A 27,403-nucleotide genomic window follows, 5' to 3' on the forward strand; every position below is an offset into this window, starting at 1 on the left:
ACCCCTAGGACAGTAAACAGCAGGGTAATGAAGAAAAGGAGAGGTCTCTGCCCCATGCAACACCTGGTAGCCATTAAAAAGAATTGCTCCTGTGCCATCTGACGAACAGTTCTGAAAAATCATTTAACAGAAGCATTAAACTCAACCTTCCGATCCAAACAGGATATTAAAAAAAAAATAATATTTCTGCTTATCTGCTCGATGCCATTCTCTATAACTGCACATAATGTAAGAAATGGGAATGCTTTAATTATTGTCCATTCATCATATTGTTTTGCCTTGCAGTGGAATTTTATATAATTTGAATTACTATTACAAAACCTGTTCCACAAATCAAATATTTAAAGGTAAAAAGACATTTATTAGCAGCTAACCACTAAACCTTCACAACTGCCACCAAATACTGCATAATGCAACAAGCAATATGCAACCCTAAATAATTCTTTTCTGTGTTTTTTTAATTTTCAAGCACCAGCTGTGCCTGAAAGACACACTAGAACTGCCCTAGTAAAACTGCTCTTACGTATTACTTTGGCAGCCTGCTCAGCATCTGAAGCGATCAAAATTTATCATTAGTAAGAAATCAGAAAAGATGACCCCCTGAAAATTCAAGAGGCTAGAATTAAAAGACATTTTCCACCTATAAACTTAATCTAAGCACTGGCATAATATAGGAACAGATAAGCTTGAGGAAAAAACGTAATTTAAGGCAAACCCTATTCTTTCCAGTTGCAAGACTGCCTCAGCATTGTATCTTGTGAAAATTTAGAAACAACTCTGCTTGTGTGGGGAGAGAACACAAATTAATGCTGTGCTTTATGAAGTATCTCAACATAAGAAACCGAATTTTACAGTGTACTTCTGGTTGCGGCTGTCATTGTTTTCTACCCATGAGGTCCCCGTGGCAAGCACACAAAGAATCCTATTTCCCTCAGAGTTCCTTCACCTGCAGTTAACTTCACCATGCTTCAAAAGACATGCAAGCATGATCAGAGGTCAGAGCAAAAGATGCAGGTAGCTAAGCACTCTGCCTCTGGTACACACCTAGGAAAGTGCACAAGAACAGGGAAGCATGCAGTGACAGTTCTCCAGAATGTTCTCTCAGCTTCTAACAATCTGTGGTTCAGGAAGACTAACCAAAGCAGTATTTCATAGCCCTCACTGGACAAATTAATGAACAACCCCTCAAACTATTTCCAAACTAAAGGTTTACACTGCTTACATGTTATGCTCATGAAATTCTCATACACAGAATGTTCTCTTTCTTCTCTCTGCTACGTCTGACTTTAAAAGTCTCTGTGGTATTCTCCTCCCACCATGGATCTCTACACCAATACTAAGTGCCCCAAGCTATTCACCTGTTCCTCAGATGGAAATAATTTCAGAGCTTTTATCTCCCTTGTCACCCTTGCCTGATCACTGCAAGTTCTACTACATTTCTTTGAATTGCAGAAGGCCATGGGATGTATGGGGTCTGTTTTGTTCTTCAGAATAATTGACATTTTATCTGATCTGATTGCTGAGCTGACATTTCCATAAAACTCACAGAAATTTATTTTCAGATATAACCCTTCAATTGCCTGGGACAGAACACACAGACATTCCTCAGGTTCATGCATTTCAAGGCAGAATGAAACACATAAAGGTGGTATTTTCCTAAAGTAGAAATGTGACCAATGAAACACAGACTTCACACTGTTATGTCTCTAATTAGCATGAAATATTTGAACACAAGTATTAAACTTTCATGAGGCTGTAACAATCTAAGTGCTCTTAAGAAGCCATGGGATGGATATAGCTGCCTTAATATAGGCATTTTGTGCCACGTTAAGACACCATGACAACAGCATAGAACTGGCAGGACATTTGCATGGTGAACTTACACTCATCCAACAAAACAGCTGAAGGCCAAATGCCTCCGATCAAGGCAGCAGGCAATTTGAATCCCATCTCATTGACAGCCCCAGGATACAGACTTCTGCCTAGTTAGCAGAAGTCAGCCTCTTCAATGGATATAGGTGCCACTGCTTTCCACAGGCAGTAAGAAATTTTATTTATGTGGGCCACATATGTATGACCACTGAACAGTTTGCAGCCATCAGCTGGAACACTTCTGGGTTCCAGGGTCATTTTAGGACTAACTGTTCAGCTGCCCAAGTCATTCTTATATTCAGGCGTTACCACTATAAAATCAATTACCTTAGAGTGCAAGAACTGCTCTAGTATTCAGTATTAAGCATTTTGCATTATGTTTCTCAATTTATAGGTAGCATGGTTATGCTATGAGGAAACAGCATTAGGCCCGTAAAATCTTGAAGTCTGAAATAAACAAACAAAACCCACCAGTCCATCCAAATCTTTTCCAGAAAGACTGTATTTGTGAGATCTGAACTTGACCATCTTCCTTGCCTTTTATGGTTCACCAAAAACATTTTCTCACATGCATATTTTTTCTCACATTGTTTTTCAATTGATGATACCAGATTAGAGAACAATAGTTGAAAGGATATTCAGAATTCTGCCCAGTATTTGCTAAACTTTCTCTACACTGTAAACACTGATTTGTTTCCACATTAAGTCAGAAGAGCTTTTTTTTTTGATTACTTCACAGTCTTTATTTTCAAAGCAGTCTTCTGTTTCTACTCATATTTAATGCTGTTCTATCATGTACTAATGAACAGCTGCATTCAAAGTGAGATTATCAGATGTATCAAAAGTTTTACAAGCATATGAGAGAAGACAGCTCAAAGGTTAGCTTCTACTGACAATATGAAGCATTTCTCCATACAATAAATTCAGCTCATTTCCCATTCTGGTAGAGGGAAAAAAAAAGCAGAGATAAGGAGCTGAGCAGCAGTTCACTTGGAGAAGAGAAGCCCTTAAAAATTTTATCCCCTCCGACAAAACAAACCAACCACATCTATTAATGCTACTCTTATTATTAAAGGGCAAGAAGCTAACATATCCAGGGAATTAAAACACAGCTGTTCAGACTTGGGCTGACATGCCAACACACACGCGGAAAGAGAAGCCCACACAGATTGTTTCTTCCAGTATTTTAGGAAGAAAAGTACAACAATTAACTATTCAGTAGGCATAATATCATCATACAGCTGGGGTTCAAATTCAGTCAACAAAGCTCAAATCAGCAAGAGTAATCATCAGAAGAAACTGGCAAAACCACAACAGATATTCCAATCTTTAAATCAAGACTAGGTTTTGCTAAGATGCCGTTCTATCTCCATCACAAACTGTGTTAGATGCAATCTGCAAAATGAAATTCAGAGACTAAACTGTTTAAGACTTATAGAAGTTCTGATTAGAACCAAGAGTCCACTTCATTAAAGAAATACAACCAGAATAGAAAAATCCTCATGAAGAGCGTCTGCAGTTTCAAAGACAGAAAGAGTGGTAAGTGTTGATACCAAACACTAACTGAAATATAAATAAATGCTGGTGAGCACTTGAGAAATGTCACCTTAACTCCAAATATAAAGCACAAAGTCAAATAACTACAGTGACATTTATTATAGAAATTATCACTCATTACTTGTATTTTCACAGTTAAGATTATGTTAAAAGCCACAGATCTTATAAATCTTCAGACAGATACTAAAAATTAAAAAATAAAAAAAGAAAAAAAAAAATCAAAGGATGGGGCACTGACACTTGCCCATGCTATTCAGTTGTACTGGTGCTCCAAATGTGACATGTGGCCAACATACACTTACTGTCAAAATAGTAACTTGGTATCAACTGTTGATGTTTTTAAAAATAAAATGTAGTGATTTCTTACTCATCAGCCTTGAAAGTTACCAAAAATAGTGAAAGACAGCTTGTTCCATTTAATGTGTAAAGTTACAACGTATATTTGCCAGCATGTTTTGTTAAACTTGTCTAACTTCAATGATAATAACAAGCTTCAGTGAACCTGAAAATTCAACATCCTATAACACAGGTTGCAAACTAATAAAGCTTGTGAGATTCCAATAACAACACTCCACGGTTTCACCAGAATGTGCAAATAATTCATTATAAAGAGATATTCTGATGATACCACTGATTATTTTGTTATGGTGAATATTCCTGAACATAAGACTTATCAACCTATTTTACCTAGAAAAGTAAAACTGCAAAACATGTTTCTTGCTAGAATTTATTCAGCACTTCACTGTTTTTTCAGAAACACAAAGTAGCTGAAACAATTTTCAAACATAGTTGCTGTGGTGATTTTTAAAATAGAATAGTATTTCTAATTGGTACACGCGTTACTCTTTCAATTAAAGATTTGACTCAAGCGTGTCGATTTTGATACATTTCTCTAAAATAAATACTTGAGAATAAAAGCAAGGCTCTTCCTCCATCTAAGCCAAAACTAATTAAATAGAAGTTCTGAAAAAACTGAATGTGAATATTCCTGAACATGAGACTTAGCAACCTGTTTTACCTAGGAAAGTAGAAACAAGAAAACATGCTGCTGAAATTCTGACCCTGTTCACCTGAGAGCATCACAATCTGACTCCATTTAAAATGTACTGAAAGGCTTATATAATGCCACTAATTTCTGATCTCTGTCATTTCTCAATGAAAAGTTAACATAATACATATCTGACAAAACTAGAATTAGATCTTTAGTAACAATTCAAAGCACCAGTAACTAAGTTTAATAGCAACATACCAAAACTTTCCACCCGGATAGCTTTGAAAAACACCCCCCTGCCCAATACTCCACAATTTTAGATGGGCTAAAAGTCACAAGACGCACATTGCACAGATGCTGTATTGCGCAGATGCTGTCTGAGCAGATGTGTAGGAAAAGCCTGGAGATAACAAGAGATCCCCTAACTCCAAGGGGCAAGACTGCAGGGCAACAGACACACATAGCTCCTGGCAGCTCCTGATAGTTTTTCCTGTCTCTCCCCAGTGTGACAGCTCTATGTAAAACATGTGTCACATGAGAACTCAGAAGTGTGCCACTCCAGTACAAAAATCAGAGGATTAATCTTAAATTCCCCCTCTCCTCAAACTGCTAGTACTTAGTACTGTGTTTTGCCTTTATTTAGCAGAAGTATAAGAAAGTTCTTCTATACCTAAGTTACTTAAATGTTCTAATGTAGTGAGTATTCACACAACTTCTGAAAAACAAATTACCTACGATTTTAAAGTTGTTCTAAAGCCATCAGTAACACATTATCTGGCATCCATCTTGCTTCACAATATCCTCCTTATGAGCACAAAGAAGATGGAACTGATACAGCTGCCACTTTAGGACAGGTATCCAAATTACAGATTTATATTGCTAAACAATAAATTAAAACAACTGCAGAGAAAAATCACTTAAATAAGAAGTCACTGCTCTGTGTTTAGGCTTTATATTAATTTTGAATTGTAAAATAATTGCTCCTCATCCAGCAAGAGGACAAGGAGAGTTGTGCATAAACTAAAACACAAGACATTTCGCCTCAACATGAGGAAGAACTTATTTACATTGAGGGTGGCAGAACACTGGAACAGGCTGTCCAGGAGGAGTCGTGGAGTCTCCCTTTCTGACAGCATTTAAACCCCACCAGGACATGTTCCTGTGTAACCTGCTCCAGGTAGCCCTGCCTTGACAGAGGGGTTTGGGTTAGATGATCTCCAGAGGTCCCTTGCAACCCTAATGACTCTGTGATTTTGTGATTAAAAAACCAACCAAAACACCAAAACTTACTTGCTGTGACAGTGCAATAGCAAATCAATGATAAATGTCTGCCATGCCTTTTCTTTACTGAGTGCATCCAGTGCTGTTGGAATCAAAGCAAAACACAGGGTCATCACCTCCAGTGCTTCACAGCAAACCTGTTCATCTTCTATGTCTGGTTCATTTCCTGCATTTGTCTGTGAAGATAAAAAAGAGAACACAAAGTGGGTATAGAAAAAAAATATTCAAAGAAACCCAACTGGCTCCAAGGTACATACTCTTAACACAAACACAAACCACAAATCTGTATACTAAGTGATTATCAGTGCCAAGTATTCTATGCACTCCACTCAGATGTGATTCAGAGCACTCTGTGGAATGACCTGAACTTCCAGTACTGTGCTTCTCAAAGGAGGCTTCCAAGCATGAACTTAAGGAGCCAGAAATGAAATAGGAAGCTCATAGGCAAAAGTTACAACAGTTAATAATGTTAGGGTTGGTTTTTTTTTTTGGTTTGTACTTGGGTTAATTCTTAAATAAGATGTTTTTCTTTACTACTCAGAACCTGAAGTTTAAAGCTTTGGAAACAGTTACTACTTAAACACAGGAAGGCAACAATGCTGTAAAACTCTTCAAGAAGTTCAGTTTTACAAAGCTTTGACACTCACAACTTATTTAACAGAAGTTTCTTAATACTGCTAGAATTTATTCAGCACTTCACTATTTTTCAGAAACGCAAAGCATCTGAAACAATTTTCAAACAGATTCTATGGTGATTTTTGAAACAGGAAAGAATAATATTTTTAATTGGTACATAGGTTACTCTTTCAATCAAAAAACTGAATCTAGCAAGTTGATTTTAGTACATTTCTCCAAAATAATACTTGAGAATAAAAAGCAAGCCCTGTCCTCCATCTAAGCCAAAATTAATTAGCTTGAAGAAGTTCTGAAGAAACTGAATGTGAGTAGGTTTCAATCTTAACTCACCAGTAATCCTGGCTGCAGGTTAGCAACATTAACTACAGCCATTAAGTGTTTTATACATGGAAAGGTATCAAGAATAAGTAGGCAGAAAGAGGTGATTACAATGTAGAAGAGATAACTAATTGTAAACAGCAGTAGAAGAGAATGAAGTATGTCTCAGTCTGGCAATAGACACTATTTTATCTTTGTGCAACAGCTAAAAATCAGGGACAGTCACTACCACGGCAGCAGGAGGCCACTGTAATTCTGACATAATTCTGACATATCTCAAGACAGGAAAGTAAAAGCAAAATGTTTTCAACAAGTTCAGGACTGCACCTGCTTCTGTACTGAAGCTCTACGTAGAAAGAAAATAATTTTTGCATGGGTGCAGAGATCTAGTAGAAAGGAAAAGTGAATTTTCTACTCAATGAAGTACTTCCCTATACACAGGCACCAAGAGCTCATGAGTTTGTGCAAGCAGCATAGTTGTGGTATTTCAGGTGGGTATGAGCCTTCTCTGAGATAATAAGAAAATGGCAGTTTGACACCACTGAAAGTCACACACAGCCTTTTTCAACCACTGAGTAGACTCCCATACCAGAATTTTTAGGCAGAAGGCAAAAGAGACTCCATAAAAGTTATGCTCTCAAAATAATTTATCTTGGCTTTAAAGTCTAATTGAATTCACCAGTTAAGTTCAGAAGCTTCTTAAAGCGCTCACAACACTGTTGCATAAGTCATACTTAATGAGACTACTCTTAAGTGCTCATAGTAAAAAAGTTTACCATAGTTGCCTTTGATGTTTTCAGGAATCCTGACATGACATTCCTGACTTCACAAAGATAAGTCTGCTTTTGTTCTTAAACTAACATTTAATGATAAATCTCTGCACCATAGACTCAGCAAAATACTCCTATGACCTAAGTCTAAGATTTAGTGGTAAACTCAGGAAACTGAAAGCATTTTTCTTGAAACACTTTTTCCTCTAAGCCAGTGTTTGTCAGTCACTGGTTTATTCAATCTTTATAAAATACCACAGGAGATATTTTCTGTCATCTACAACCAAACACAGTTCTCTTATACTGAAAGTGTGTATTTTCATGCCTCATATTCCTTTTTTTCTGCAATAATTTCTATGTTATTTTAACAGTGTTCTTTATCCCCCCTTATTATTTCTGCATTTTCTTCCTCTTTTTATATTTTTCACTACCATTTTTACTTCCTTTTGCCTAGCATAAATCAAATGCAGCTGCCATTTATTACAAATGTCAAGTTAAGTGTCAATAATAATCATAAAAAATAATCATAATCATAAAAAAGTCATCTGAAGGATGACTGATCATGTGCAGCTTAAACTTCAACTATTTTAAAACTTCAATTGTTTGAAAGTATTCTTATAGAACTTAACTGCAAAATTTTCACCCAGAAAAATACCCGGAGGACATTTAGGTGTATTTTCCTTTAGGTGTATTTTCTCTAGAACAATACTGCTGAAAACACTGGGGCTGTTCAGCCTGGAGAACAACAGAAGGCTGCGTGGAGAACTGAGAGCAGCCTTCCAATATCTGAAGAGGGCCTACAGGGATACTGGGGGAGGGACTGCAGTGATAGGACAAGGGGTAACGGGTTAAAACTTAAACAGGGGAAGTTCAGGTTACATATAAGGAGGAAGTTCTTTACTGTGAGAGTGGTGAGGCACTGGAATGGGTTGCCCAAGGAAGCTGTGAATGCTCCATCCCTGGCGGTGTCCAGGGCCAAGTTGGACAGAGCCTTGGGTGACATGGTTTAGTGTGAAGTGTCCCTGCCCATGGCAGGGGGGTTGGAACTAGATGATCTTAAGGTCCTTTCCAACCCTAACTGTTCTATGATTCTATGGATGTGTAGATGTAGGAGCACATCTTCATATGCCTGGACTGTCATGCTAACTAAACTACATTTTATATGCAAGTTAATCACGTCAATTAAAAAAGAAAACAAACCAACTCACAGAAACACAACCACCCCACTCCAACTTATTTCATGAAGCTGTCATTCCCACAGCAATCAAAGCAGATACCATTATATCCCTATGTAAGCTAAATGAAAAGGTGTTGCAATTTGCTGAAGTAAATATTCTTCCTCTAACTGATCATTTAAGCACAACCCTAGATATTCCTTTCCCTTTAACTCTGAAGCATTAATTGATTTTACAAGATAAACAAGAAGATACTTAAACAACAAAATTTATTTCTTAAATCACTTTCAGAATACAGATCACTATTTCCTAAAACTGTAAGCAAAGTTCATTAAACATGAGGTATGTCATAACATACATACAACTCCCAACTCCAAATGATTTGCATAAGCCACATGTGAAACCATGAATATGTTTTACACATCTACATAATAAAAGAAAAAACCCATAAAGGATTAGCACTGAACTTTCATTTTACCAGTGTTTCAGCGCTGATTTCAAATCAATTACTTTGTTTCTCATTCTAGACTGCACATACACTTTACATCAGCTTTTGAGGAATATACCTTTAAGTTCAAAGACCAGAAAACATTTGCATTGCAAGAAACGCTTATTCCTTATTTCAACACAGAATCTAACTGGGCTGAAAATATGTTAGCAGCTTACAGAACTGGTGCATTTTTGAACTGACATCAGATTTAGGTTACAATTAAATAGTTACTGAGAAGAGTAATTTCAAATAGAGAATTAAACTGTGGTATGACAAGCGACATGTTCTAGACTACAAGTACCAATTACTAGACTCCATCACGAAGACATCCACCTAAAAGCTCATCACACTAAGTCTGACCTGGTTGATACTGTCTCTTCTGTAAGAAAAACACCAGTTAGAAAAAAGAAGTTGCTTGGGAGTTCTTACCTTTTCATAGATTTTACTAATTTCCTCATTTGAGCTGAAAACCAGTTGAACTGACCCACAACCTGATGCCCAAACAATTTTTTGTACTGCCCTAATAACACAGATATCAGGGATGTATTTTGAAGCCTGAAAAAAAGAGAAATAAACCAAAGCAACATTAAAATGCAGTTGCAAATAACATTACAATGGATTCTGAACTCTTACAAACATATTTTATAGAAAGTTTAAAGTTTTAAAGTTTAACATAGAATTTTTCTTTAAATAGAAAAAAGATGATGCATCTTGAAAAGCATTTGTATGTCATATTTTATTTTTTAATAGAAGTAGCATGTAAATTAACATGTGAACTTAAAATCTGCAGCAGTTTTCATAACTTCAGAAACTTACAGACACAGTGATAATACTGTCAAAGAAATTCAGATTTTGTTTGCTTTGACGTGCCTGGTGAAAGCAGAAACTTATTTATTAGAAGTCCTCTAAAAAGGGCAAAGGCACAATTAAAACCCTTTTTTCATACCTTACTTCAAAGACATTTCTTCTGCATAAGGAATCTAGTTAAATCAGAGTTCAACTGTCTGATTTTACAGATAGAATTCACTAACCTCATCAGATATTTGTTGTGCAAGACGTATTGCTACATTTCTTAGCATGCATTCTGAAGTTGGATTAGGAATGTTTTGTAGGGCATTTTGTAGCACCACTGCCTGGTCATGCGTAGCCTGATTTATCTGGAAGAAAGTATATTTATACATAGAAAAAAGAAAACAAGAAGATATGAAAAGCTAATGTTACTTGGAAAGGTTTGGTAGAATTAAGAAAGATCTTGGAAGGACAGAAAATGCAAACACCAAGAAAAATAAGCCCCCTCATTTTCAAATAGATACCATCACATCTGAAGACATCGCATGCTATCCTGGACAATCACAGAACACAAGCAGTTAAGAGGCACTTGCTCAAAACTATGTTGTAGGTTTGGGGGTTTCTCTACTGATCCAATTATTTCAAGTTAACATTAATATAACGTTTAGATGCCTTCTTCCCTTCCTGATGATGTAGGAAAGAATGGGTATGCTAAAACAGTGAGTCTCCCTCTGGATTCACTACTAGTGTCCAGGAAGAACATAGCTGTAATTTTCGTTATAGTTAAGTATATTTTACGCATCTGTGTTAAAGCCCTGTTGAAGAATTCTGTTCCGAATTATCCCTCCCATTCTTTATCACACTTTCACAACACGAACAACAGCAAGACAACCGTTTTTTTTTGTACTGGTTTGAGCATGGAGCTCGTTCTCATGAAGTTCCTTTCTCTGACAGAGCTTCACAGTTTTAACAGGTCAAATCCAATATGGTTGTTTCCTTCCCATAGACAAACTTACTTGAAAGGACTGTATGCCATGGTCTTGCACAAAAGAGTTTCCTCAGTTTCTATTACCATTTCAACCAAAACCCCTGTCTCAAATGCTGCTCAAAAGGTACTCCATGAAATTGTTCTGTAACACCTGACGCTGGTCATATCCCTTTGCTTTAACAGGTTCACTAAAGACACTTGATTCAGGGAGCAAAATTACAGAACTTCCACTGATGACTGACAGAGCTTAGAGTTAATTTAACTATTGGAAGCAGGCTGTAAATAATCAAACAATATATATGGGGGCAAATCAGGACCTGTGAACCAGAATACTATGCTTAACATTACTGCTTCAACTTGCTATGAAAGCAAAAAAAGAAAATAAAAATCTAAAAGGTCCTAGTGACAGCAGCAGACTGATAACAGGAAGACTGCAGACATGTAATAATGGTTATCTTGTTATCTTAAGTACAGATGGAAAGCCAAGACAAAGTTATGATGTGGTACTTATGTTTTAGACAAGAAAGATGCAAAGTGTTTAAAAATCTCACCTCCAACCCAATGCGTAAGCTCACTGGTGCTGCAGCAATAAAAATTATCAAGACCAAAGTCCTTCAAACAGGATGACGATGACAGCAAGAATAACAGGTTTTTTTCCAACAAAGCAGTTAACAAATTGGGTGTTTGAAACATTAAACATTGAATGTCAGTAGTCATGGACAAATGCTGCTTCCTCCTAAGTGGGCAGCATTAATCTGTTTCAAACAGTACTTCAAGACTGTTGTTTCAAACAGTACTTCAAGAATCAACTGTTATCTGTGTTCCAAATAATCGTAAGAAAATAGGGCAGTAACATTTACTCATTTTAAATAGATGAGGGACAGGGCAGGAAACATGTTTGCTTGAAGATGTTTTTTATTATATTCTAACATGAGACATAAAGAGGGATATTCACATTTTTGCAATCAGGACTTTTGATTTCCTTGAAAAAGAATGAATTAGGTATCTTCTAATAGATGCTGCTAACCAGAACAGATACTTATTTTTCAGACTTAAGTGGAATGTACTTCTCTGATTCAGAGATGGATCTTAGTACAGATACTGGAAAAAAGTGCTCTGAAGTGGGGCCCTGTTATGTATTGTTAAGCATAAGTTGATAGCTCAAGCAACTATCTGGGACAAAATCTCACAAAAAAAGAAAAAAAAAAACAAAACAAAATAAATAGCTGGAATACCTGGAAGTAATTGTCCAAGAAGGAAAGCAGCATTTTTTTCTTTTTGGGTCTACACTGTACGCCTTCTTTAACAGGGCAGAAATAAAATCTTGGCCCACAACATATTTGTCCAGATGCAGACAAGCTAGCCAGCCATATTAAACATCAAAAAATCTATTACTACGGACACGTTAGATCACAGTTCAGAACTTCCCTTTCCAACTCCGAGAAATCTTAGGGTAGAACACCTTTCAACTATCAACACTCAACTTTGCAGTGTACCTAGCTGGTCTCTGCAAGAGCTTTCTACGAGCAATGGACAGAATTAAGAATCTAGCAAGCCAGGAACTTATTTTTGTGTACAAAAAGGGCTAGCAAGACTCAGTGTCAATTCTGTTGTTTTATGCTCTAAATAGAAGATAGAAGAAATTCAGAGGCACATCCAATGTAGACTCCACAGCTCAAAAAAAAAAAAATAATCAGAATTCACATTTATGGGATAGACGTACTTGCATAGTAAGTACATACATAAAAGCAAGTGGATCTCACATCTAACTTTTCTACAGTCAGAAAGAAACAGAATTTGTTTAGTAAGTTGATTTCTTTTTTTTTAGAATTACAAGATAACATTATCTGAAAGTACCACGAGTTCTTGATAGGCAACTCAAAGATTGTCAACAGAGAGTAGAGAAATGTTGCTAGAGACAATATAAAACCAAAGTAAGCTGGTATTTGAAGCAAGGAACATTTGTATTACCGGTGAAATTGTACTTGTGCCTTCCACAACTGGCTGACAAGCTTCTGCCACAGCTCGAACATGGCCATATCCAATTGCTGTTAGCAATAATTTGGCTATTTTTAGAGCATTAAGGTAGGCACCCCTTCGAGTTTCCATATCTGCATTTGGGAGGAAGTTATTTCTAGTCAGCATGCTCAATACAAGAGGCAAGCCACCACTTTTTAAGAAGTTGTATTGAAAGTCGCTGGCATCTTCTCCCAGAGGTGCACTGGCAGGCATTAACAAGGCATAAACCACCTGCAGAACAAAATACAGAGTTAACAGAAATGCACTAAACTGAATACAGATGACTGAACATGAGTCTGTGGTGGAATATTACTTAGGCAATGCTTTGACAGCATTTGTCATACACCAGTTTATTTCAGTAAATTGTTAGGTATCTTCAATTGTTAATTTCAAACCAGAATTTGGTCTTAGGCTTCCATAATGTTACAAAAAGGATTTCCAAAGACAGAGTTGAAAATTTTTACATAACAGCAAAGCATCACAAACCTCTGTTAGATACAGCACTTGTGAGGCAGAAGGACCAAAGAACAGAGAATCAAGGGATGGACTAAGGCTGCTTTCCCCAAGCTTTGCATGATCTAAACAAATAGCTCTTAGTTTCTCAACGGTAGTGTTATCTGCAATAAAAACACAACTTATAAATATTTTGAACAAACCTAGAACAAGACAGTAATAATATTTACGATTAATTATTTACAATTGATTAAAATCTGAAGAATTTTAAGTGTAAGGTTGCACAAAGTGTAACTGATAGAAGATCAGACTATGAAGTGTTCTGCAATGATTTTTTCTGACAGTACAAATGTGATCCTATTAAAGCAGTGCTACAGAAACATTTCCAAGATACAATGCTTCTCCCCATTTTCACTGCACCGAACCCTACCAAAACCAAACTTTACATACAGGAAATAACTATCTGGGAAATACATTTATAATCCCAATTAGAATAACAGTCATAAATTACATTATCAAAAAATTACCAAGAAGTGGAACATACTACTCTATCCTCATTTTTATACAACAGGTGAGAAATTATTACACAGGATTTTGCAAGATAAAACAGGATAAAATTAGGTTTTACCTGGTGGCATGAGCTTCATAAGTACACGTGCTCCATCTCTAAGAGGTGGCATATTTAGGCTACTGCCCAGGTCTGCAACTTGCCAAAGAAAAGAGATGTACCGAGGATGCAGGGACATGATCTTAAAATAAGCAAATAAGAACAAAAAAAACATAAAATAACTGAAGACAAAGTATAGGGAAAAAATGCTTTTAACTGTTCATTTCAGAATATGCGTACCACTCCAGGCAAACAGCTTTCAACTTCTGGATTTGGACCATCACTGTAGTGATTGCCATGGTTGCCCGGAGAACCAGTTGAAGAGTCAGAAGAACTATCTGGACTTGAGGGCATATTAGAATTTATCTGTGTAAGCTTCGCAGTAATTAGCTGAAAAACACAATCAAAGCTTTAATACTACTGAAAAATGAAGATTCTGTCCTAAATAAGCACCTGATACAATGCTGATGGCATAATACAAGGAGGAGGAATGGAACTATTTCACATAACTAAGCAATCCCATGCATGGTATTTTTCAAACGTTTACAAAAGGGAAGATGTAAACAATCAACCTGCAGCACTTACCGTTTTATCTTTGAGATTCAACTGCCCGATTAATTTTCTATCGTCTGCAGGGTCCACCAGCTCACCACCAATGAACAGTTCTACTTTTGTATGTGCGCTATTGGCTTTAATACGATTGAGAATGCAACGCCGTACTTGGCCAATTGTGTCGTTTGTATGAGACCAAATATCCAAATCTTCCACTTGTCGGCCTTGGTTTGGAAAACGAACCACTAGTGTGATATGTTTACCACGGAAAGCTCTGAAAACACACAAATCAGATAAAGTAATTTTCATCCTCACAAATGAAATTACTTTTCCTGCTGAATTTTGTGCTGTGGATATTTCAACATCAGATCTTTACACATGATGATATACTCCAGCATGAGATTTTATGCAAGCCCCAGGAACTATGTGGACATAACACACAAGAGAAACTCTGAAGAAGCCACACTCCACACAACTGCACTACGAATATGGTCAACTTTACAGACAGATTAGGAACTTTAACAGAATTCTGGGAAGTCTTTTATGGAGTTTTAGACCTTTTCTCTGGCTTGCAATTTCCTTATGAAAACATGTAAATAAAGCTCAATCAGACTGGCAACTATGTTTTGCTCTTTTAGCAAAACAACTTAGTTTTTAACACACCAAGATCAGAAAAAGCCATCAGGACACCAATTCTTAATGCCTTCTGTCAAAAGCCGTCAGAAGTTTTATATTAGGATTTTTTTTTTTTTAAATTAGAGTCCTTTTAAAAAATTTAAAGAGGTCAAAAAAAGAAGAAACGCTTTCACACTTAGCAGTGATCACGCTTTGCACAATGGCAGAGAATTCATTAGGAAAGATGTGCCCAGAGAAGCCTAACAAACTACTCCTACGCAAAAGAAGAAGGAAAAAATTCCTCATAAATGCTCCTTGCTAACAAGACCTGTGAAAAAGTTAGACTAATCAAATAAACAGCCTATATAAAAGAGATGCTCCTGTAATCAACAAGAGAAGTTCATCAGGACTAATCAATTATATAAACAATAAAAATGCTGTAGGAGTGCTGCAAATTACTGACACATCACGAAGAAACAGCCATCTCTTCAATTTTCTTGACAAAAAGGGCATTTAAAGTAAGGGGACAACAAACCCCCATCATGTCTAAGAATATATTAGATGCATCATAAACCCATAGCAATCTCAGTGTATTCATCATGTATTTTTGAGACTTGCTTCCCACAGAAATCAGCTACCATCACTGGAGTATTTAAACAGTTTTCTGTTCTGCTTTTCTCTCTCAGGAAATAAAGTATTTTGCCTGTGAAGACAACCACATAACACTAGATTTAAGCGTTTCCTTTTCCTTTGTACCAAAGACAGTTTTGAAGAAGGAGCAACTAGGATTTAAGCTGTTTTTACTCAAGGATATATTTAAAAAGAGTGAAGGTATACAGAAAATAAATACATCTCAGAGTGCTATTCTCATCTTTCTCTTTTTATGAGCAACTTACACAGAACATTTCACTTAGAAATAATGCTAAATTTTAGTTTGCAAAGTAAGATTAGCATCTCTGTAAACAAATACAGAGGAGGTTGAAGATATACATTACCACCACCTTTTTTTGTGGTTGACATGACAGGAGTATGAAAAATAAGGAAGCTTTGCCCACGGTAACTTAGAGAATGGTACTGCTTTTAAATAATTATCGGGGGGGGGGGGGGGGGGCAAACTTAAAAAAAAAAAAAAAAAAAAAGCCCATCTAAAACTATGTAGCCACAAGGTACACTGGTGCTAGCTACAGAATAAACCACCAGAAACAACTTTATTGTCGGGTCTGCTGTCCCTCTCATATATGCCTGTGTTTGCCTGATTTTTCAGATTTATTATTTTTTTAAACTACAGACCAGTTTCATGTGTGAAGAAAGTAGGATCCTGAAACTCTATAAGTTTATTCCCTTAACAGATGCCCTTTAGACCACAGAAATCATAAAGAGATCAGTAATATTCTGGTTAACAGAAATCAAGATCATAGTAGTGCGTTTTCACACATACCTTGACATAGGTAGAATAGTTCTCTCTTCATGGTAATCACTGTCACATTCATTTATATACTCTCTTAAAACAGTCAACACTCTCACCATTCGTATGGCTTCTTGTCTTGCACAATTGATACTGTCTTTATCTCCATCCAACACACATAATGTATCATAGGAGGCTTTTAGACGATCAAAACAGGACTGAATGAAGTCTTCATGAATCACTACCTAATTACATTGAAAAATGGTCCAATTACAAGAAATATTAAAAAACATCATTTCAGCTGGATAAACCAATGGCAGATGTAAAGAAAAAAAGCAACAACCAAACAAAGCCAGGTACATGACTCTGGTTTTATTCCACTTTAGAATAAACTCCTGTTGATAAATAGCTCTAACTTCGTGTGCGCCTCAAAAATCTTGCATGTCATCAGTAGCTGTAACTGTACAGAAAAAAAACTTGCATTTACACAGAAAAAGTGAAAATCTGAACAGAAAACACTAGAATTTATTCTCTCTTACTTCCTCAGATGATGTTAAAGAACCTGTAGCTGACAATCTAGTGTACAGGTTAATTTAAGGAGTGAACACAGAACACTTACAGACCACTATGTCCCCCCCCCTCCAAATCACATAACCCAGTTCCAGATACACTCTATGCATTCTTCTCCTGAATTAACTCAGAAGTGAATTTTGAGCTAGATTCAGTATAGTGGCAGCTGCAGCTAATCTTTTCCTTCTGTCTGATATCTAACATCTCCTTGCTCCTGACAGATAACCTGTACTTTTGCTATAAAAAGTTTGCAGTGTCTCCAGGTAGTAGCCTGCAACAAAACATCATAGCTATGGCAGTAAACCATAGTCCAGTATGCAGTTTTCTTACAGGCAACTCAGGAGCAGAGGAATTACCATCACACTGAAACAAAATACTTGTGTGCATGTTATATAAATCCAACACCTCCTGTATGTCAGATCTATCAATGTGCACATGGACAGATCTATACATGCTTAGCAAGCACAGACCTATAGCAAGAAGGAAGCACAAAGCCCATTTGCCACTACACTTAAGTTATAGCTCGAATGGCTGCAAATGCACTACCTAGAACAGCTGTGCTATATCTATCAGACTGACAGCTCTGAAGCCTGTAAGAGTGTTTTTGAGGACAGTACGAAAATTGGAGTTTTAAGAAATACATATGAAAAGCTACCAATTGAAGACTGCCTGAAGGACAATATCCCCCCTAAAATTTGTGAAATCCCAACACTTCATCTCATCTGAACTTTCAGAAATTCAGCATCTCTTTTCCCTGTCCACTGAAACATATCTCCCAGAAAATATTAATGCAGGGAGGTAATGCCTGGTTTGCTAGAGCTCAGCTTGACCATTATATGGAAACTCTGTGACCCTTTGTAAGGGACATAACATAAAGATTAGGCGAGCTTATGACAACACTCAACAGACCCACCCACTGAACATACTGCAAATTCAAGTCTTATTACTTAAGCATACTTACGCATATGATACCAACTTTTTCTGAGTAGAAAGAGCACATGACAGATCAATTAAATGTAAAAAGTTTATCAGAATTCAGTCTGAAAGTATCAGAAAAAACTCTCAGTTCTGCATCTGACCAGAACCTGATGGCTGGACTCAGGCCCATACTCTCCAAAACATGAAAACTCTTCCGTTTTCAAAGCTTTCAAATATGCAAATATCACCAAACTTTATTTTATCACTATTTTTCTATCTCATTACATCCCAGTTTTCTTGTTGCTTGCTTTTTTTTTTTTACCTGATTAACTTGTAACCTTGGGCCAAGATTAGTATAGATCTCTTTAAGAAGATCTATTGCTCTGTTTGCGATGTCATCATTTCCCTGAATCACAACCTAGCACAATAAAAAAAAAAAGAAAAAAAAACTTTTAGAACAACTTCCAAACATCTAGAACATCTAAACATTTAGATTAGAACATTCTAAACATTTAGAACATCTTAAAACTTTTTGGTGTAAAATTTAAAACCAAAACATCTATGTAAGTATCCTGATACAACAGTACCTCTACCTATTTTATGAGACAAAAGTGACTAAAATGCTAGGTTGCAAAATACAATCAATACAATTTACACAGAAGTTAACTACGTAAGAGTTAAAATTAAGAATTAACTAGTTTAAAGGAGTTCAGAGGGAGCAAAAAAAGTTGATGCTTTATAAACTGAATAAAAGCAGTGTTTATGTATTAATATTCACATTACATTTCCATTTTCACTAGTTTCAGAGAGTAAGACAACTATTTTTTCAGATGCTTGAACACTCTACATTACCAAAGACTTAAACCCAGAATTTTAAAGTATTTAAACGGCTGTGAGTGGGGGGCAGGGGAACAGGCAAATGAGTTCTGTTTCTAACCTGATAATCTAAATTTTGTTTATTAGCCACCAGGTCTGAAAGCAGCCCTTACAGACACGCCCTGCAGGATAGTGAGCAGAAGCTTCGCAAGTTCTGTCATACTGCCAGCAGCAGGGCAGATCTAAGTTGATTCCCATAACTAAAACATGCTAGCATTAAGTGTGCACTTTGTAAACAAACACTACGTGAAAACTTACTTGCATAAAAATTGTGATCTTCTTTGGTTTACCTGTCATCACCAGGATTAAAATACCTAACCCTTCAACAAGCCACAACCAAAATTACTGAAGACCGCTGCTTTATATACAGCACATTTTACAAAACACAGCCATGATAATCATGCCACAGTGTGGTACTGTGGGTTCCAATGCAGCTCCTGAAAACTAGAAATATTCTGAAAAAATTAAGTATCAAATTAGATATTGGTGTTTTTCACTGATATATTTGGCAAGCTACAAAATGCTACAATGTTTCCGTTAAAAACCTATGACCATGTTCAGGTGAAAAGCTGGGGATATAAAAATCAGACCAGTCATCATTTGGTCTGATCTAGAATCATTCCAGTTTACCATACTAGAATGAATGACATGAATTAGCTTATGAAGTACACAAAATAAAGTTTATTTCTAATATGCATGAGAAGGAGAAAGGAAAACCTACAGATAATTCAAATGGAACAAGCCTTTCTTCTTGAAAAGCGTACGTAAATTTTCAGTCTCATGCACATACACAAATATACTTGATGTTTCAAATAACCTTCCATTAAACATCAGTCTGCAAATGTACCAGCTTGCATACTTGCTGGAAAGACACTAGACTCAACATCCAGGCATTTAGTAGCTTTTTTACCAAGCAAAGGAGCTTTTTTTAATTTCTGTCTCAATTAACAATTTATTAATAATTTTATCAATATATTTATTAATTTATATTTAAGTATTATTTAAATTTTATTATAAACTTATTAATTAAATTACACATTCCCCAAAACACAAAAAAGAGACTGAGAAAGACTTAGGAGTTAACCTTTCACATGTTTCCTCCAGTTAACTCACCCTCCAAAGGTAGTCTAATCCTATTAATTCCAGATCGTCCATCATATAGGCTCGCCTTTTTGCTACTAGCTTTCCTTCTCGACAGTTCACAGCTTTGAAGAAACGTTCAAAACATTTCATTCCATTTTCTGTTAATAGGGAAGGATCCAGCTGAAGCACATTATTTTCAAAGAAGTCCTTATTAATGTCAGGGTCTAAGTCTGGTTCATCCCCCATTAGTTTGGAATACCATTTAAAACAGGCTTCACGATCACAAAGATAAACTGCATTTTCAGCTAAACACTTCCATATTTGCTTCGCCTGCGGGGCACAGAGCCACAGCTGACCATCCTTCAATAAAAATCTTGAGCAAAACAAAGAGACAATTAATAGCACTGTCTAACAGACATCTAGAGTTACAATTCAGTAAAAAGTACAGGCAAAAAGGTGAATATGCACATTATACACATATGTATCAGAAGTATGACCAAATAATAAAAAGCTGAGAGAGACACAGCTTAAAGAAAACGCCAACATAGTGCAGCTCTGTGATGAGCACAGGTCCTTTGTTTTCTTGCTTTACTCAAAGAGCAGCTGGTCAAGAGCCATTAAGTTTTTTTACTCCAATCTCTTTTTAACACTCAGTTTCTGACAACCTAACATCAGTGTCTGACAAGAGTGTTTGTTCGTTTATGATCACGGAATTAAATCTGACGTGGTAGAACACATGGACATATCCCCACAGAAATATTTTTAATTTTCAGCTAAGTTACAGCAATATGTATGTAACTGTATTCACATGCTAACTGTATTCAAGTCAGTAGGGTTCTGCACACTAACAGACAAAGCCTATACAAATCTTAATGCATAACCACTAGCATGGATTGCAGAGATCCTAGTAAATTCTATTTGAATATTCCAATAGTAGCATAGAAGACCTTGGGGGAGGCGGTGGGGATGACAACAACAACAAACTAAAACAAAAACATTCAGTGCGTTTTTGCATCTGTGTTTTGGAAGAAGTTAACACAGGAACTTAAAGCTAGATAAAGATACAGAGTTTAGGGTTTTGCTTCTCTTTAAAGTTAACAGAAGTTGAACACATGATAAGTTAAAACTAACCGTAAAAAGTTAAGTCGCTCCTGTACTTCCTGTACATGACTGTATCTGCTTCCTGGTCTTACAGTTTGAGGATCATATTCACCATGCTCTGAAAATATAAAAAGTTTTATTAGACAATACATTCAGAAAAAGACATGCTGATCCTAACAGACACATTTGAAGACTTAAGTCTTGTAATTAAAACCACTCAAAACCCAATAAATTTTCAGTAAGGTGTATGAAAACAGTTTTCAGCAGCCTGCTACCAGTTGATATTTAATCCTAAATTAAATGCAATCCTGAATACAAGCAAAGACTAGGAAGGTGTATAATCAAATCAACAAACAATTACATGCAGATACATGTGCTTATCATTAAGTATAACCGAAGTGTTAAAGAACAATTAAGAATCCACATTCTACTTATTCAGATCAATTTTCCCTGATTTCAAGTAGTCAGTTTGAAGTCAGAAGTCAGAACAAAAGTGTACCAATCATATAATTCGTATTACCCAATGCTTTTTTTTTCTGAGGATGCTTTAGTTTCATTACAGAGCATCTTTTCCAAATTTCAGTTTTCCCTCTTTAGGGTTTTTCCTCTCCAAACGAGATAAATCATGACTCCAGTTCTTTAACACCTTTTAAGTAGCTATGTATGCAATATCACTTAGAGGAAAAAAGTATATGACAACTTTATTTACTGCAAGTTTTCAAGTACAAAAAACCAAATGCCTTTAATATTGAAAAGCTTTAAACAGAAGCCGAGTAATTTGAAAGTAATGCTAAAAGTAAAACTTTTACCTGCATGTTATCAATTCTCAGCATAGTATTTTATTTAATAAACAGCTGCTTGTTGCATAGGAACTTTGTTTTGGTGTTTTGTGTTCATTTTGCTTCCTGTTGTTGGGGTGGTGTTTTTTTTAATTAGAGATACAAGCTAGATCTGTACTTGCACTACCTTGACCTGTACTAGTAATATTTCACCATGACACATTCATTATGACAGTTCTGTTAAACTAATTAATGCTGTATTTCTTATTTGCAAATATATTATCTGTACCACAATGACATCTGGACTCAGTAAAAATTATCTTCAGAACTGAAAAATCAGTATCTCCTTTGATATCAAGGAACAAGGAAAACAAAACAATAAAATCTAACAGCCGATCTATCATCATCAATGTTTCAAAATTAGGAGAAAAATAACTGTAATAAATGCTGCTCTCTACACTAGTGCAAAACGTACATTAGCTTAAAAAGATCAAGTAAAAGGAAAAACAGAAGTGTAGTAGTTAACTGATGTCTACAACACTGAAGAAATTAGGTTCACCAGAATTTAAATCATGAACCTTATGAAGTAAGCATAAATGGGCAATTATAAAAAGAAGACGTGAAAGAAATTCTGAGGAAAGAATATAAAAGTAATAGATAAAAAAATTATTTAAATATTAGAAGCAGAAAATCTGAAAAATATGCTGAGGTCCTCGCAGAAGAAACAACTGCAGTACACAGGCAATTACAGTACTGCAGAGAAAGGAAAGCTGTTCACTTCAAATGTTGGGGTTTTTTTGTTTGAATTTGTCTTGGTGGGGGGAGGTGGTGGCGGTGTTCATTTCACTATGGGGACTAACTGGGCTTTTTTTTTTTTCCTGAGTAGAGATTAATTCACAGACACAAGTGTCAATAGTGGCCACAAGAGAAGAACTCAAGTACTAAAGGTCAGTCAGTTGTTCAAAAGCAGCATGTACTTTATAACTCTGAAAAATTGTGAACTACAAAAAAAAAATCAGTTTCCCTAAATATTCTCCATCTCAGCTTTTTTCTACATTTGCCCAACTTATTTTCTACACTGTGCATCCCACAGCAAGTTCAAGTGTGATCTCCTTAAAAATTCTTTCTACATACAGAAGCAGAAGAATGAAGAAATTATACATCAGAAAAGGACTGGTTGAAAATTTAAGTGTAACTAGGGATAAACACATATGGCACAATTTCTACAAATAATTATACTTCATTAACACTCTAGATTTTATTTCTTCAGAAAAAGATAAGAACTGGCTAGCAATCTTCTAAGATTTCAAAAGGCTTTGATGAGTAACCAAGGAGATTAACTATGACCTCCTCCTTCAGGACTACACAATGCAGTAGTAGTTGCCTCATCTCCTGGAGGACTTCGCAGATTTGGAGGAAAGGGTAAATTCAGTAGAAAGTCACAGAAAAATATGAATCATAGATTAGGCTTTTCTTCAACTGTAAAAGGGCAAACATATAAAAGGTAATATGATAGAAAAGAATATGCATTAGCAAGTAACAGGAGCACAGGAACAGTCTTCTCTGTCACAGGACACAACTATGGAAGTCTTCAAGGAAAAGGAAAACATGGCAAAATCAAAATTAAAAATGTTAACTGTAAATAAGAATGATGCCAAGTGAATTCTTGGGTTTGTTTTTTTTTTGTCTGTGGCATTTGTTTGACCTGTGCTATTTGGACCTTTGCCTTGAATTTTCTCCTTCTGTCTCATTCACCTTCTCTAACTAAGCTTAATTCTACACATGTCCAGTTCTTTCTTCTGGACTCACAATCACTATCTTCCTTCTTCTCCTTTCATTATTCTCTTCCCCACTTCTGGAATCTTTTCTCCAGGAAGGCACGGAAGGCAATCTTCACAGTGCTGTCTCTGTGTTCTGCTCTACTTAATATATAAAACTGAAACTGAAACAGAAGTTGCACAGAAACTGTATTCCAGTTTAACTACATAATCTGAAGGATTAGGAGGTATTTTCTGACTGCCTTTAATCATGTACTAAACTATCTAATTAAAAAAATCCATAGTATTGCTCATCTGGTTTTGTACTTCAATGCAAACAAGTAGAAGTTCTGTAGCAAGTCTGTCTCAAGAAAGCACAACATAACTGCTTTGTAATTAGATTCCATTAAACTCTACACACTTGTAATTCCTACTGCGCTGAAGATGTTTATATTACTGCTTTACTGAGTCATTATAGTTGGGGAGGGGCAGGGAATGGGATGTGTCTTTTGGCACAAAAGAATCATGCAAGACAGGCATCAGCCTAATTCTTCTGCTAAAGTCATCAATAATTTGATAGGTACACAATAGTATAAAAAATGACCTTTTGGCTTCAGAAATCAAAATTACTGAAATTAATGATTAATAGTTCATACATTAATAGTACATACAGGCTACTTTTGGACGAAGATAACACTGCATTAGAATATAGTTGCTGATTATGTTTCCTTCCTAACCCTGAGGCCAAACCCTGGATTTCATATGTGGCCAAAGTCCAAAAGAAAGAAGAACCACAGATTCTAGCCTATTCATTTAGTTAAGATGCAAACTTTGTTACAAACGAAAGAGCATTTCTGCATCACTTTTGCAAAATTACAGAAGTTGTAAGAAATCATACTTGTTTTATTCTACCTTTCTGAACAAGATTAAGCCTAAGACTGTATGGCTTCAGAACAGACCAAAGCATTCATTTTAACATTAATTAGTGCAATGCTGTGATTAATTAAGGAACTTAAGGTAACCCCCCTCATGTATTCCTGAAGAGAGAAATATAGCTGCAGCATACAGATTTAGCTTAAATGTCATTCTCATTGACCTATTCCTGGCCGAAGCTATCATCTTCATACAGCACCACTATTCAAACAAGTCTTCAAGAATGTATTTTGGATACCTGTTATCAAATACTCCAAAATCAAATGAACTCCAAAATTAAAGGTGTCTAGGCAAATTACGCAAGCATTGCACGACATGCACATGTGCTTTACAATGTGCAAGTATCTTGTCCTCTGAACAATCTACACTGAATTCCTGCATAACATACTGTGTCATTTTTGAGATTTAACTGGGAAGCTGGCAGGATGTTAAAATGCCAGAGCAGTATTTATGTGTGTGTGTGTGTGTGCGAATCTCCTCACTTCTGTTGACTTAATTCAGTATATAAAGCACTGCGGTCTAGTGTAAGAAGTTTCCTGGATGACCATTTTCCTTCACTTCCCTACTCTCATCTCAGCAGCTAGAAAGCTAATCCAGAGTAAGAGTATAAACTCATCAGTGAAAGGTTGAGTTTAGCCTGAAATACATAAATACTAACACGATGTGCTGCAAAAGGGTTGCTGATAATAAATGCAGTGAGAAAGCAGCTGAACAGAAATGAGAGTTGCATGGCAAAAGAAAACGGCATCCCTGTGATTTAAAGTTCTTCTCCCTGACAAATTCCAGACACTGGCTTCAAATTGAGGTGATTAAAAAACTTCAATTTTGAACTTTTGTAGGCTCATTTGTGAAGTGTGACAAAATCCAAGATGATTATTAGGCCTTTCCACAAAAATAGTGACCCTAGCCTCAGTAAGGCAAGATGATGTTTACCAATCCACAGATAAACAAGAGCTGCCACTTCCCCATATTCTGCTGCTAAACACAAATAAACTTGACAAATAAAAGTTATTTCATTATCAGAATTTGCTTTTAACTCAATTTTCAACTGGAGCTTACATGCAATCTATTTCTGAGGCAATTCTTATTTGAAAACTTACCTTTAGCATACTGCCTCATGCTTTCCATATAGGCAGAGAGATTTTCTGCAACCAATGTAACTAGGGCGTGATTGTGCTGAAGTTGATTGATTAAGTCATGCCGGTAAAACACATGGGGACTTCGCTGGGTTTGACTGAAATTAAAATACAAATATTGTAAGATATGTGGAGAAGTCTTGCACCTAATAGTTCAGAAATCAGTTTAAGAAACTCATCTTTGATACAAGATCCAAATTTTCCTAGATCTCTAACAGAAAGCATATTAAGTCTCTTGCAATATTTTTTTATTCTGACACATCAACAGTTCTTACCAGTTATTAAAAGTAGTTAATTTATGAGGATTATACAGTTACAGTATGGATGGAAAAATATCAAAGCAATCCGAGAAGCTCAGTATGCTGGAGGGAGAATTAGCTGCAACAAGACGGGAATAGAAATACTGGCCCACAAACTTGATAACAAAGACAGAACATAAACTGTAGTATACCTACACTATGCATAATCACAGTTTCTTCCACATCACCTGATATTGTTTTCAAAATTTAATATGAAAACACTAAATAAAACTAGGTCAATTTTCAAATCGAAAGCCTGTGGTCTTAAAACTATAGTGAAAGAATACTAGCTAATAATCACGTCATTTCTCTCAATACTTCACACACAGCTCTGCATTAGCGTTTTTTAATACTATCTATATGAAAAAATGTTGTTACAAACATAAAAAAACCCAAGACTGTTATGCAGAGCATACAGCCTAAGAAAAATCACAAAAGTTCAAGAAAATAATTATTCTAAATAATCAATCATAATTTTAGCCTATTAAGCAAGATCTGACAAAAATGCTGCTCTTAAACAATACTAGATATATTTAGATTACAGAAGTAAACTCCACAAGAAAATACAGTGCTTTGGTCCAAAACCCACACAGCCATGAACACTGTCAATTTCTACTAATTACTTCTGCACAACAATCTCAAAATGCTTCAACTTGTGTAGATAAGAGCACTGATCCCAGCTGCATAAACAATGCAAATCTGCACTGTTCTTCCACCATTAACAAAGGAGGGGGGGGGGGGCAGAGAAGAGGGAAGAGCAGCATTCCTCATTGTTTGCCACTGATATGATACTGTAGCCTGCCCTGAAGAGATAGAGATGGGATTTCAGAACTGTTCTCCTTTCCTTCAATACTTAAGAAGGCAGACTCCACACTCAGCTGAATGGATTACAGGTAGGAATTCTCACCCTTCTTAGGAAACACAGTCTCCATACTACAGGACCTAGAGTACTCTACAGTATCTCCACACATTTTGAGAACAGTAGGGAAGGCAAGAAATCCCAGTTCCAGCACCAGCTAACGATCTTGCTGCAGCTGACAAACCACATTTCACTGCAGATGTAACAGGAACTGATAAACCGATTCACTGGGCCAAAAAGCACTTTCAATTTGAGCTTAAAAGACAGAAGCCATCAAGACCCTGACAATAATTTTATAATCTGCAACCAACAGAATTTGGCCTGCTAAGTACAGAGGTGTTCAAAAGATTAAATTTCATAACATGCAGAGCTTTCCAAAATAGCTTAAGAGGCACTTAAAGCACAAACTGTGCTTAAAAAAAAAAAGAAAACAAAACAGACAGAAACATGAAAGAAGAAAATATACAGGACTTCAGAAAGCACATCCTTGGTTTTGCTTTGAGAAACTTTCTAATTACACTTTATTCCATCTCTGCCAACCGTCCTTGCTCAGCATAAGCCAGCAACAAAACCA

The 27,403-nt window shown here is 36.1% G+C and overlaps 1 protein-coding gene across 2 annotated transcripts in view; it reads right to left on the reverse strand.

Annotated features, from left to right (window-relative positions):
* USP9X (ubiquitin specific peptidase 9 X-linked) overlaps positions 1–27,403 on the reverse strand; it is a 99,011-nt gene that overhangs the window by 22,117 nt on the left and 49,491 nt on the right. For both annotated transcript variants that reach the window (XM_057411828.1, XM_057411827.1), the window contains exons 14-27: positions 25,636–25,769; positions 21,097–21,184; positions 19,996–20,338; positions 18,329–18,424; positions 16,552–16,763; positions 14,532–14,772; positions 14,187–14,336; positions 13,968–14,088; positions 13,373–13,503; positions 12,839–13,117; positions 10,122–10,247; positions 9,520–9,645; positions 5,711–5,877; positions 3–111 (exon numbers count right to left, since the gene is read on the reverse strand). In XM_057411828.1, the coding sequence (XP_057267811.1) occupies positions 3–111; positions 5,711–5,877; positions 9,520–9,645; positions 10,122–10,247; positions 12,839–13,117; positions 13,373–13,503; positions 13,968–14,088; positions 14,187–14,336; positions 14,532–14,772; positions 16,552–16,763; positions 18,329–18,424; positions 19,996–20,338; positions 21,097–21,184; positions 25,636–25,769 (2,323 nt within the window). The remainder of the gene's footprint in view (positions 1–2; positions 112–5,710; positions 5,878–9,519; positions 9,646–10,121; positions 10,248–12,838; positions 13,118–13,372; positions 13,504–13,967; positions 14,089–14,186; positions 14,337–14,531; positions 14,773–16,551; positions 16,764–18,328; positions 18,425–19,995; positions 20,339–21,096; positions 21,185–25,635; positions 25,770–27,403) is intronic.

This window comes from Pezoporus wallicus, unplaced genomic scaffold, assembly GCF_028554395.1.
Source record: "Pezoporus wallicus isolate ANWC-B61680 ecotype Strahan unplaced genomic scaffold, APGP_CSIRO_Pwel_v1 contig_1438, whole genome shotgun sequence".
Lineage (NCBI taxonomy): Eukaryota > Metazoa > Chordata > Aves > Psittaciformes > Psittacidae > Pezoporus > Pezoporus wallicus.